Genomic DNA, 13,421 nt, shown 5'->3' on the forward strand with positions numbered 1-13,421 from the left:
TTATTTATTTATTTATTTATTAGGTTCTAGATAGAGATTGCTATAATCCGTATTAGATTAGAAGGACAGGAGAAAGATGCTGTCATCTAAAATATAGACAAGTCTATATTTTGATGAAAGTTTGATGTCTTTATTTAAGGAAATCTCTTTTTATAGTGACAGTAGTAGTTCACAGCCTGCTGTGCTCTATTGAAATTTTCACATCAGTAGCAATGGAAGTGATACCGTGAATGGTTTTCTCCCCAGGTGCTGAAGAAGTCTTGCTGCTCGCTAGAAGAACTGACTTGAGAAGGATTTCCCTGGACACGCCGGATTTCACTGACATTATTCTGCAGATAGACAATATCAGACATGCAATTGCCATAGACTATGATCCTGTGGAAGGCTACATCTACTGGACTGATGATGATGTCCGGGCAATTCGTCGGGCCTACCTTGATGGTGCTGGAGCACAAACTCTGGTAACCACAGAAATCAACCATCCAGATGGTATTGCTGTGGATTGGGTGGCAAGGAACCTGTACTGGACTGATACTGGAACAGACCGCATTGAAGTGACCCGGTTGAATGGGACATCAAGAAAGATACTTATCTCAGAAAACCTGGATGAACCTCGGGCCATAGTGCTCAATCCTGTCATGGGGTAAGTTTTGTGTTTATTGATAGCCCTGTGGTAGGCCTTTGGATCCAGTTTATGGTCTCCCGAAACTGAAAACTTATAAATTGGGGGGTGGTGTGTGTGCTGTTTGTCAAATATTGTGGAAATAACTGATTTTCCCTTGCTTTATCCCTTTAATACTGTGCATATAAAAGATGACTTCTAAACAGAGTGTTGTTCAATGAATCTATACATTGGGTGTTAGGTTGAATTTTCTTTTCTCTACATCTTCAGTGTTATCCTAACTAGGAAAGAATTGGACCACCACACATTTTCAATAGTTTAATTTATTTATTTAGTGCTCAAACTTTATATTGTCATTACTGATTACAGTTTGAGTTGGCTTGTTTGCTGCTGTTGGGGAAGGAGAAAGAAAGTTCTTTGAAAAGCAAGACAAATCTTGACACGTTTTTGTCTTGTATGTTGAGTGCGTTAACTGTTTTCCCTCTTTTTTTACAGCTACATGTATTGGACAGACTGGGGTGAAAGTCCAAAGATAGAGTGTGCTTATTTGGATGGCTCAGAAAGGCGAGTTCTGGTGAATACGTCCCTTGGTTGGCCCAATGGCTTGGCACTGGATCTTGAAAAAAACAAGCTTTACTGGGGAGATGCAAAAACAGATAAAATTGAGGTGAGTAATAGAGCCATACTTGGGTGCATTTGTAGAAACCAAGTGCTGTTCTCACGTGTAGCTTTATTTCTTGGATACATTTGTCTTTTTTTGGAGGAGTCTTTTGTCTCATTAATATTAACATGATATTTAGCATAACAAGACATATTTGAGAAGAAAGGAAGTACATTAATGTGGTTCAGAAAACCTCTGCAAGAAATGTTATATTTGTTATGTCTACATTGCTCCAAGTGTAATTTAATTGCTTGAAATCTCAGGTTTTACCTGAGGCTTTTGCAACAAATTGGGACACTCGGGTAAAATCTGTTTAAAAGGTGTTTTGACTTGTCTGTGGTGCTTGGAACTACTATCTAAAATTGCTGCATGCATAAGACTTGATGCAAAGTTCATGTACAGGAACAGGTGGATGTGGGAGCCCTAGGGAGCCATATTTCAGGATGTTAATGATTATATGATGTCCAGATTTGTGGACAAGAAGTAATTTTTAATGTACTGCCTGCTTGGTAAACAATGGCATTATGTGCCTGAATTTGAAGAGGGAATTTTTTACTTTGGTCATGACCTGTGAAATTGATTGAGTTTTTATGTTGTTTGAGGCAGTAGCATATGCAGCATTTTTAGATAAATAATTTAGATATATACGTTTTGAGGAATGACTGTGCTTTCTAAAGGTTTTGCCCTCAGGAAGAGGGGAAACAAGACTGTCTGCTAGCTCCAGAAATTTAACTTCAGTGTTTGGCAGTAGCTAATACTGGGCTTGATGACTATCAGAGAGGTCCTGTCTCCCCTTACCTTTCAGCCTGCAGGACAGGGAACATTGCGGATGCCACCTTTTATATCTGGGACCAAAGCTGTGCCATGTGTTTCTTGGGGTTAGGTTAGGCAATCTGTTCAGTTTCTCACTTCATTGTAAGGCAGCAAAGCCAGTGATACTGTTTGGTTTAACATCAAAGTTTAGGAAAATCAGAGAACCCAAAGCAAGGACTTTTTATTCACTCTGTTTTTGTTTTGCTTATTATACTTCCTTTTTTTGATTCTCTTCTATTTGCAAAAAACAGAAGAGAGTGGTTCACTTTGTCTTGCAAACAGAAGGTACGCTTTAGATGAAGTGAATTGTGACATCTGTAACTAATGTTGATTCCTACATATTGTGCAACCTCAATTTAATTGCTAGCACAAAGAATGAAATCGCCATGCTCCTAGCAATGGATTCCACATTTTCTTAGATTAAAACAGGTGTAAATATTCTTATTTTAATATTCTCCCCTCTATTTTTCCATTTTTGCACTTTTTCTCCTTATGCTTGGAGTTTACTTTTGATAACTATCACAGACTCCTTCTGAGACTGTATTTACAAATAACTCAGTAGGCCCATTTAGGATCAAAAATAATGGGGAAAAAAAAGGTGTGTTTGCTCACTGTTATGAAGTGTGCTGTGAAAGGGTCTGTTGTGATCTGTTCTGGAGTGGCATGAGTTAAAATGGCACTGGCATGTTATTAGTAGAAATGAATGTGTATTGCAGAACTTTCATTAGAAGACAAATTTTCATTTTCATTTTGGAATATGTGCCAGTCACATTTGTATATTCTGCTCACTTGGGAAGGAGCTGTATGACTAACAGTCACTGACACAGCTAGATACTGGTCAGTTTGAGGTTGGTTTCTAATAGAGCTTCCTTTTGTTAATACTCCTCTACAAGGTGAAAAAAGTGTGCTAAGAAAATATTTTAAAATAGAAGCAATCCAATGGATTGTATTTCACGTTTATTACTCCTTTTGCTCTATTTATAGCCTAACAGTCCTTTTCTTCAGGATTTGTGTTTATTAGGTTCTGTCAATATTCTAGATTTTCGCAGTAAACCATAGTTTGTACTACTCTGGTGGCCCCAGTACACACAAAACCTCACTGTATGGTGTGTGAGGTGGGGCATTTCCACTTTCACTTGGTGCTGAAGTTATTCAGCATAAACTCATTTTCTCATGCTTGTGTTCTTTTGCGAAGAACGTGCCATTTAAGTGGCTTGCCAATGCAGTTGATGTGTCAGTGATTTGTTCTGTATGTTTGTTGTGTGTATGTTGCATCCACAGCTTGTCAGAAACAAAAATCAGCTGACTGCAAGTCAAGGATACACATAATTTATACCGTAGTTGACCAGGCTGGGTATTGAGATTTTTCTTTTTCCGGGTAAGCACCTAAAAGTGCCTTGAAGCATGTTACTGGATAAATTTAGTTTATGGTAGCACCTAAAACCGGTGTGAGTGGGATAGTAGATAGTAGAGCTGTAACTCTATTTTGTAACTTATTAGGTAGCAATAAAAAAAAAGCTGATAATGTTTTGAGTGTTTTACTCTCTTGCTACACTACGAGAAGGGGGTTCTTGCTTCACCTAAAATGACATTCAGACTTATGCTGAGTGCTCCTGAAGAAGGAAGTCTTCAAACAACTGTTCAGCCCTTACAGAGTTCAGAAAGTTTCACTCTGCAGCTGCACTCTCCTGCAGAAGGCAAAGAAGGTGCTGCCTTGTCTGTGCTGAAGATGAGACCCCAAAGAGCTGTTAGATGGTAATGGAGAGGGACAGTGGCTGAGCTGGTATATTGCTCTGCATTGGAGCAGTTGACTGTTAAGGTGCATTCTTTACTCCCATAGCCTTCTTTTCAGAGCAGTCACTTTCTCTCGGGCTTTTGCAGAGCTGTCACTTGACAGTTTTCTCATCTAAAAACCACAGCCCCAGATTTCCAGAAGAAATTGGAAATTTTCCAGAGACCAAAAATCTGCAAAACGTGTAAGGTAAATGAGAAAATTCACATCTCCACTGTTTTCCTCTATCCCATCTACTTTCACCTGCCTCAAAATGTCACAGCTCACTGTGTAGGTATTGCAAAATAGAATAAAGTGAAACCATTATCTCCACTCCTGTGCAGAGCACAGTTGATCTCAAAGCCCATCAGGAAAGAAGTAATATTAAGACTGATGTTCAACAATGTAAAAAGTGCACTCTTGGAGGCTTTTCTGTAGCTTTCTGACAAACTGCTTCTAGGTGAGAATTGCTTTCATCACATATCATGCCTTCAAATGCTTTCCATATAGAACAAGAATGAATATAGCTTGTGCATATTTGTGTGTGTCTGCTTGGTATTCTGCTCTGGTTTCTGGTGTTTTAGATCTACAGAGGGTCATCTTACTCTCATTGGGAAGGCCTGTTCATATGTAAACTTCTTAAGCAGTGTCTGAACTTTATACAGCTTGGAAATTTGATAAACTTAAGACATCTGTCCTATTCTTCCTGGACCTTGGGTTTGAAATATACTGTAAATATCTTTGGTTTGGTTGGTTGGTTTCTTTCAGGGGTGGTTTGGTTTTGTTTCGGTAACACATTTTGACACTACTTTTGGGTGCACTCTTCCACAGTTAGAAAATATGCTGCAGAGCTGTTGAGGGTACACCAAGCATCATCCTGTACCAGGAGGTTGTGTTTCACTTGTGCGTGTAGCGCTTCACGGAGTGAAAACAGCGGTTAACCTTTCCTGTCAAAACCCCTTTTCTAACCTTCCCATCTGCAGCATTCAACTGCAACACAAAGGGCCCAGTCACTTTGCAAGCAGTTTGCATCCTGAAGAAACCACTTGGCAAGGCTTGTCAAAATTTTGCGTGACAGGAGCCTACGGGGCTTTCACTGCAAATTTGGCACCCTGTGGTAACATTATTCCCAGGTTTGAAATTATTTTTTTTTAATTAGTTTGACAAAGTGTATGGCAATGAAAAATAGATAGCAACTTTTGAGTTGTGTCTGTCAAAATCATAGCTTCAGCTACAAGTAAGGGACATGCATTAATCCAGCTGAACTTTGGATTTTACTGACAGAGTTACTTTCCAGGAACAAACAGCAGATTAATAAGGATTACAGGGTTCCAGCAGAGAGAGAAGCAAAGACCCACGTGTATAGTTTCCTAATTCTTCTTAAAAAAAATTCTGTGGTAAGCCAGGTTTTCCCATGTATTATTTCTTCAGTGTATTTGCTTAAAGTGCCTCAGGTATAATTGCATAATGAGCAATTATGAAATTTTCAGATGCCTGTTATTATGTATGCATTCTACTTAAGCTTGTGCAATATTCTTGGAATAAATGTTCGGCAGACTATCCCTTCTGGCAGCTTCCCCTCCTCTCCCTCCTCCCCTTCCCCTCTGTTGACAAATGTCCTTCATTTGTTTTTTTTTGTGGAAGTTTCATAATCACATACAGTAATTCTTTGCAAGTTTATGGGATGTTTAAAGTGCAAGTCAGCACCTGATGACAATCTTGGAGTTCACTGAAATTTTTTACCAAGGTGCAGTTATGTGGACTGTCCTTGAAATTTAAGGAAATAAACTTTACAGTTGTTGATTACATTATGCATAAATAGTGTAAAAGGACATTTGGAACAGTTTGCACCTTAAATAGGAGTAGGATTTGTAGAATCAGTTGTACTGGGGAAAAAATTAACAATCAAACTAATTTAAGGCTGCTAGTTCTAAACAAGTCCAGGTATACTTTCCATATTACATTTTATTTTCCAGTCGTTTGACCTAAAAAATGCAATATTTAGGTCATACATGAGACATTTTCTCATAACCAACACTAGCAAATGTTCATCCCTACTGTTTTTTTGTTAGGGAGTGACATGAGTGCGTGTTTGTGGCCATTGGGTATGTTTTTTTGTTGGAGGTTGTGTATGTGGTTTGTGAGCCTTATATACCACTATGTTTTTATTAACTTTAAATAGCTGTTAGGCCTCTCTATTGCTATGTGTTTTGTAAACATTATCATGAGACCTTTATTTGTAGCAATGTCCAAAGACCTATGTATAACCAACTATTTTTTAGGGTTTTGAAGGGGAATAATCTATACTAGTGAGCTTGGGACCAGATTTTTACTAGGAGCCACACAGTCATTGTGGAATGGATAGGAGAAGTCATTTGGAGGAAAGACTTATCTGCCTCTTGGCTGTGTTCTGCTTGCACTGTCGGACTTATCACCAGACTTGGGGTGTTAGTGGAGTCTCAGCTTCCTCTGCTGAAAGAATCTAGAGTTTTCTTCTCATGCATACTTGGAATTATCTCTCTTGACTAACTTGCTATCATAGAAATAATGCTGCAGTTAGTCCAGCCTTGTACACACTGGCCTGTAGTGGGGAACAGACTGCTGAGATGACTTACAGTGATCTGTAATGTTCAGCAGGTCAAACTGGTGAGTGATTTCAGATCTTAAAGGTTTCTAATTAATTTAAACCCTTCTGGGTGTGTTACATGTTTCTAAACCCTGAACTCTGGCTGAGGATTTCCTGGTGTGATACTACCTCTTTCTGGAACACAGAAATATAGCTATCCTCTACCTGCCAACAAACAATGTCCATATCCTGTTTCAGAGCATAGAGCCTTCTAGCTCCACTCCTGTAATTAAAAGATCAAGTTCTTTGTATTTTGCTTACTGCTTAATTAGGGCTTTCAATATGTTATTTTATACCTGCACCACATAAGCTTTGTTTACTTTTAAAAGGACTGTTACCAAGTGTGGGAGCTGTTGAAGAAAGTCAGATCCAGGTTCACAAAATGAGATGCTTTAGATCAGAACAGACCTGTCACACCCTTCTGCTCTAACCTTTGCAGTAAGGAAGTGTCCACAGAGGATAGAAGCTCACTGACTGAATGGAAGAAGATAAACTTAAAAAGGTGAATTTCCTCCTGTTCCTTTTCAATGTTGGCTACCAGGCAAACTTGTATTTGAGCCCTGAGCAAGTGAAAGATATGACAGTACTGAAGAAGAAAGTATTTGCTAAAAGGAACCATGGCCAGTTCGATCCTGTGTTCAGTAGTGCTCTTGGAGATACATATAATTTTCCATTCTTCAACAGTCTTGAGAGATTTTTTTCTTCTGTTCTGGATGGGATAGAATGGCATGGGATGGGGAGTGCCTCTGCAGGTAGATGATGACCTAGGCTTAATCTTGTCTTTATCACCTTTGGGCTGAAATGAAGCAACCCAGTAGACAGGGGTGTGGAGGCTTCCATCTGCAAGGCTTCTACCATGTCTCCTCAGCAACATGTGGTGCCATGAGCACATTCTTAATTCTTTAAGCTGAAATTTCCCAGATAACTAACTACAATTTCAAGATGCCAGTCTTTTCTTCATGGTCCAGGCCATGCATATGGAAAAGGCAGTTACATGTCTGAAGTGAGGACTGCTGTCTGGGCTACTGTTGAGCATAAATGGATTTTCCACAATAAAGGCAAATCTTTTTTGTAGTAAAGAGAATTTTTTCTTAAGAGCTGTGCTGAGATGCTGGATTAGCCTGCTCTCTTATCCCTTTCTACAATTTTCAGGAACTGAAAAACATCAAGAAGTTTTGTTTCTCTGTTCCAAGTGCAAGGTTCATATTAGTTGACCTTGCCTTCAGCATTGTAAATAATCAGAAATGCTCATCTGTAAAGAAGTAGAGCAAATCCAGCCTTGCAGCAAAACCCCCTTGTGTAGAAGCAGTTGCAGCATGGACCTCTTGTCCCCAGCAGATGATACAGGAGATCATGTGGCTTTTGTTAGTCATGGCAGTTAATGCACTAGTAGAAAATTCTCAAATAATGTTTTGATTGAATCACCATTCTATGCAGGGACCTCTATAGGATGGTCCTGATCAGGGATTCTCCTAAACTTTTATATGCCCATCTTGGCACTGTATCCATTAGCTTCCAAGTGAAAAATCCACAAATATTGGCAGCTGCTAGTTTAAATACTGCTTTGAGTCTTTCCACAGTCAAATTTGTACCAGTATAAAGTTACTTTCGTCTTCAACCATTTGTGATTTATTAGGGTTGCTGAATTATCATAAAGACCTGTAAATCTTGTGGATTTATCCAGGGACTATATTGTTTTGTACTAGTTTTTTAAGGGGACAGCTTAAAAAACCAGCAACTGACAGGCAGCTTCTAAATTTGGTCTTTGTGGAGTGCTCAGGAATTAATTCTGTATGTGCAGCTTTTGCCATATTTATTGAGAGGAAATCCTGAGGATGTATTAAACTACAAAGTTGAAGAATTATTTGAGTTTTACATGTTTGGGACTCTCCTTTCTCCCTGAAGAATTATTTTAAGCTATCTGATATCAAATCACCCTTTTCCGCTGGCCCTCCTTTCTTCCTGAAGAAGTGTTTTAGGCTGTCTGATAACAAATCACCCTTTTCCACTTGCTAGAGAGAGAATTCTGCTTTACTTCCATTGCTGGGATCAGTTTCCTGTACTTAAAAGAGGAATTTTATATGTAGTGGTACAAAGGCTTGTGTACCTATGAAGTGTGGAAATGACCCCCCCTTTATGAGAACCTGATGTATTTTCTGGCGCAGCACAAGTGCATCTTTTCCATTTGCTGAGAAAAAGGTGGCTTGTATGGAAACTGGAGTAACTTTGAGTTCCCTGGTCAGACTAGCAGGTAGGATAGTTGAGAGAGGTTTTAACTTGGTAACTTTCTCCAAATTACTTGCTATGTTGTTTGCCAATAGCTATGAGTAATTGTCTTTAAATACTGTTACCTTTTACGCTTTTATTTTCCTACTTTCTTCTGTTCTTTTCCAAGAATAATGCTGGGTTTTGCCATACAGCTTACCTCTAACCTAGAGGTAAGGTGATTTTTACTGTCCAGGAGTTGTGATCCCATGAATACTGTGTTGTAGCAGTGTTGAAAGAGACTTGTTTCTCTGATATTTTGGGCATAGTTCTGTCAATGTGCACAGTATGCCCTAGCAGATAGGTTGGTCTTTCACCATACTGGGGAACTAACTTTTCGTTGGGAAAAAGTCCTCCCCCACTCTACTTTTAACCCACTAGGGACTATGTCACACCCTTTCTTGGTGTTTAGTGACCTTAGGTTTGTGCTTTTCAAATGAAGAGTGCAGAGTTTGTGCCACAAACACAAATTCCAGCCTCCTCCTATTTCAGCTTTGTTGGGTCATTTTTTTAAGGGACCTGCCTTAGTGACAATATTTCACAGCACCATAGCACCACTTTCCATCATATTGGAAAGTTCCAGCTGGGTCTTGAGCAACCCTGGGAGAGCTGGTGGTGGTACTACAGCTGCCTATTGGCACAAATTTCTGCAGCTTTTGGTTGTGCAACTTGTGAACCTGGATGCTGTAAGAAACAGGAGACTTGGCATGATGGGCTGGCCTGTTGAGGTTCCTGTGTTTCTGAAGAACACACACTAAAAATAAAGGTGTAGAACTTGCTTTTCATGCCACGTCTTATTAGTGAAATTTTGAAAGCTGTCAGTACTATTTTTGGTCTTGTATCAACCAGACCTAACAAGAAAGAAATCTAACAGACATACATGACAGCCACCATCAGCCTACCCTAGTTCTCCCAAGATTGCCTTTAGTGGTGGGAAATTTTTCTGATAAATGTCGGTAGTATAGATGAGACCAAAGGTTTTTGTGTCTATTTATCCTTTCTAAAAATTCTTCAGTGCACTGATGGGATAGCAGTCACTCAAAGGAGGACTTCCTTTGCTTGGCTTGATTGACCAGAGTCATTCTGTGGGAAAGGATGCTAACTTATTCTAAACTGAAGGTGACCCTTGCCTTTTTGTGAGCAATAAAGACATAATAGAGGCCCAGTTAGGGTTCAGCAGAACCCCCACAGCCATCTGCACACTTCATTGGCAGAAGTGGCTTTCACTTGAACTTGCATTTGACAAGTGTTTTCTGTCTCTTTCTCATTCAGAAGGGTCCTTCAAAGCCAAGTAATTGAAATGCTTTCACCCCTCACTCCTTTTTCTCCTTCCCTCAGACTTGCTTAAATTGCAGGGCAACCAGCATTCAGTGTTAAATGAGTAAAAATGCAGCGCTTCCTAAGCTCACACTTTCTTTCCTTCCCATAGGGATGTTTCTAAAAAAACTCCCACCCTCTTTTCCACACTCTCCAGCACCAGCTTCATAAAGGAAAAGTTGGGAGGGAAAAAAAAGTGTTTCTGTTGCATGATGCGTTTCTCTCCCTCCCCCTTTTTTTTCCTTTTTTTTTTTTTTTTCATCAGGCTGGACTTTTTGAAATGAAACACAAATCAGGTCTCTGGAATAAAAGGTTGTGAGTATGCCTTGTGGCATTTGGAATGAGGCTATTCACTGCCTGAATGACTATAAATAGAAAGCAAGGAGCTGCGTATTTCTCAGTTCAGACTCCCTGCAAAGAAGCGCCCTTCCCAGTTAAAGGGTGACTTTTTGAAAGAAACCTTGTTCCTTGAGCTGAATTGAATTGCTCCAGGAATTCTACTCCTTGCATCTTGCATAAAAGATGTTAATCTCTAATTTATTTCTCCTTTTAAAAGGCAGTGTCCTCCATCATAAATGTATATTCTTAGCCATGTTGCCAGATATGCCTGTCTCGTCTGTACAGAGTTGCATGTAAAATAATTCTGAGCGCAGAACAAACATTGTTGTCGACAATTTTTGTGCCTGAAAGCTTTCTTTTTGGCTCAGGGCCAGCTGTCGGCTCCCTTTTTATCTGGTATTCATTCTTCAGTGAGAAGGCTAAATTAGCAGCGCTCAGGTTTTTGTGGGTGTTTTTTGGGTTTTTTTAGGGATCGAGGAACAGAATGGGGATTGTGACTGATTTTTATAATAAAAGATGTGATTCTCTCAACGAACTTGTGATGTTGCCGATGATAAGAACTCCAACAGCTTACTGTTGCAGTCCTGCAGACAATTTGTTTGGCTGATTTGGCTGTTAAAAAATGCTGATAAATCTTCCATGTTGTGCGGTTATGCAAATTTAGTGCCATAATTTTTCTTCTGCCTCCCCTTTTCAGAAGGACTGTAGTAATTGAAGAAAGAAACATAGTAGATGGGAGGAAAATGTCTGACAGGTTTGTGAGCTGGCAGTGTTAAAGATTCTAACGCTCAAGCTGTTGGATTGGCTTTTTTTCTCTTTTCCCCACCTTTTTTCTTTTATTTTCCTCTTTTTTTTTCTTTTTCTTCTCTCCCTTTTTCTTATGCCCCTTCCCTTTTTTCATCCTAGCACAGCAGCGTTTTGGGTGGTGTTATTTTGAAAGCTGCTTTTTATTTTCTCCTCAGACCCTTTGTTTCACATTTTTTTCTGCCTTCAAAAAACTAGCAAGGGCAGCTTTTTTCATAGTCTTCTTTTCCTTGTTCATAGTTTTTAGAGAATGGGTCTATAGATTCTTTGCATTGCTCTTTCCATTACTTATGGATTCCTAGTGGGGTGGGTGGTTTTTCTCTTCCTTTGTTTAAAAAAGGAATTAAAAGGTTGATAAATACCTAATTTTTTAAAGCTTAGGCTGTGCATGGTTTGCAGTGGCTTTTGCATTAGTGCTAATATAAAAATGAGAGCAATAGTGAACGACAGGTAATAAGGGGAGCAGTATGTGGTTTCTGTTCACATTTCTAATAGAAAGCAGGAAAAGCAGAAAGAAATGTGCTCTTCAGCAAGACCAGGAAAGCAATTTTTAAGTGGTCACCAAACAGACTAAGGAGATAAGAGATTCTATAATATTTAATTTATTTGTAATTTTTTAAATTGGAAGTTTTTTAGCTTAAAACTGATGGTCAGTGTCACTCAATAGGATTTTTCATAGGTGGACACGTGAAGAACAAACTTCATAGAGAAATATATTCAAGTTGGCCATTTCCTTCTCATGATTCCAACTGTTGAGACATCTTGATCCTTGTCATTTTACATCTTGTTTGTGTGCTGGTGTCTATCTGGGGTATGTTTTCTTTGTCACCTTTATTGTATGACTGATGTCAGCTATGAAGGGCCTCTGCTGTCCTTTTGTATTTGCAGCTGGTGTAGGTATTTCTGTCACCTTTTTGCTTTCCCTTGGGAGCCATTGTAAGAACACATTGGTCTATTTTTCATCTTGCCTCGCCTCTAGTGATTTCAGTCCAGCATTTAAAGCTGCCTTGTAGATGTCACCTACCATCCATTCACAGTTGTAAAATTTGTGTGCTACTCTTCCTTTCTTAGGTTATGTTTTTACAGTAATTTCTTTCCTGCTTCTTAATTTGAAGTGACTTTGCTTCATAGGATGTTTTACTTTTCTAAATCCCCTTAAACAGACCTCTTAGTTTAGAGAGACAAGTGATTGCTCAGACTATGTTTTGGCAGTTACTCATCTGACTTGCCTTTGAGTTCTTCACTTGACTTAAAGTTACTTTCTAGCTAAAAAAGCGCAGTTTTTCTTAGATCAAATATTGCATTGGCTTATTTTTAGTTATGCTGCCCACTAGTTCATGATTATATGCAGTTTTGGATCACATGCCTTTTTAGCTTATCAGTAAGATCTTTTTACGTATATAGTAAGTATATTTAAAATAATTATATGTATATCCTGATGAAAAGTAAAACATCACAATTTGTGAAATAGGTGGCAAGCACGGAGTGCACCTTTCTCCTAGCTGTGAGTGTGATTTTATTCCTTGATAAAATACCAAACGTTTTTGGCAAATTTAAGGCAAGAAGAGACTACAGGAAGGACAGCGTTAGAATCTAGGTAGCTGCTTCTAACATAAAGCTGGCCTTCATTTTGTCATATGTATCATTAATATTTTAGTCTTATTTTGAATGCCTGAAAACCCCTTTGCTGTCACCTCTCAGGTGAAGCACTGGAGAGGCCCTAGTCACGAAAACTGTGTTCTTGGAGAGAAGGCAGGTGAGATCTGTCTCTAGGAGAGCAGAACTGGTTTTTGTTTCCCTTCCCTGAGGTTTCTCCGTATCAGACTGGTTAAATCAGTAAGGTTGTAGACCAAGCTGCCTGTTTTCATCTTCCATTGCTAGAGTGAGTCCAGCTCTTAAAGTCCCTAGCAATTAGCATAATCTGCATGAGCCAAGTCCCCACTCAAACCCCTTGTCTCTTGAAAACGTCTCAGAACGGATCTTTGATTCATTGGATAATCAGAATTAACAAGCTCAAAGCATCAGTTTTGCCTGTGTCTGTGATGAAAGATCTGGTTTAGTTTGAGGCTTCCCTCCCCTTACTCAGATAACAACTAGGAGTGTTTTACAGACTGTGCTCAAATAGTGTGGATAGTCAGTCCGCTAGTTTACCTCCCATTCCTCTCTGTTTTTGTCATGGGATGGTTTCCTAACCCAGAAGCAG

The 13,421-nt window shown here is 39.2% G+C and overlaps 1 protein-coding gene across 2 annotated transcripts in view; it reads left to right on the forward strand.

Annotated features, from left to right (window-relative positions):
- The window catches only part of LOC135415670 (low-density lipoprotein receptor-related protein 5), a 134,180-nt gene that overhangs the window by 64,565 nt on the left and 56,194 nt on the right, over nucleotides 1-13,421 (forward strand). For both annotated transcript variants that reach the window (XM_064657707.1, XM_064657708.1), the window contains exons 6-7: nucleotides 247-643; nucleotides 1,118-1,289. In XM_064657707.1, coding sequence (XP_064513777.1) covers nucleotides 247-643; nucleotides 1,118-1,289 — 569 coding nt within the window. The remainder of the gene's footprint in view (nucleotides 1-246; nucleotides 644-1,117; nucleotides 1,290-13,421) is intronic.

Source organism: Pseudopipra pipra, chromosome 6 (assembly GCF_036250125.1).
Source record: "Pseudopipra pipra isolate bDixPip1 chromosome 6, bDixPip1.hap1, whole genome shotgun sequence".
In the NCBI taxonomy this organism is placed as follows: Eukaryota; Metazoa; Chordata; class Aves; order Passeriformes; family Pipridae; genus Pseudopipra; species Pseudopipra pipra.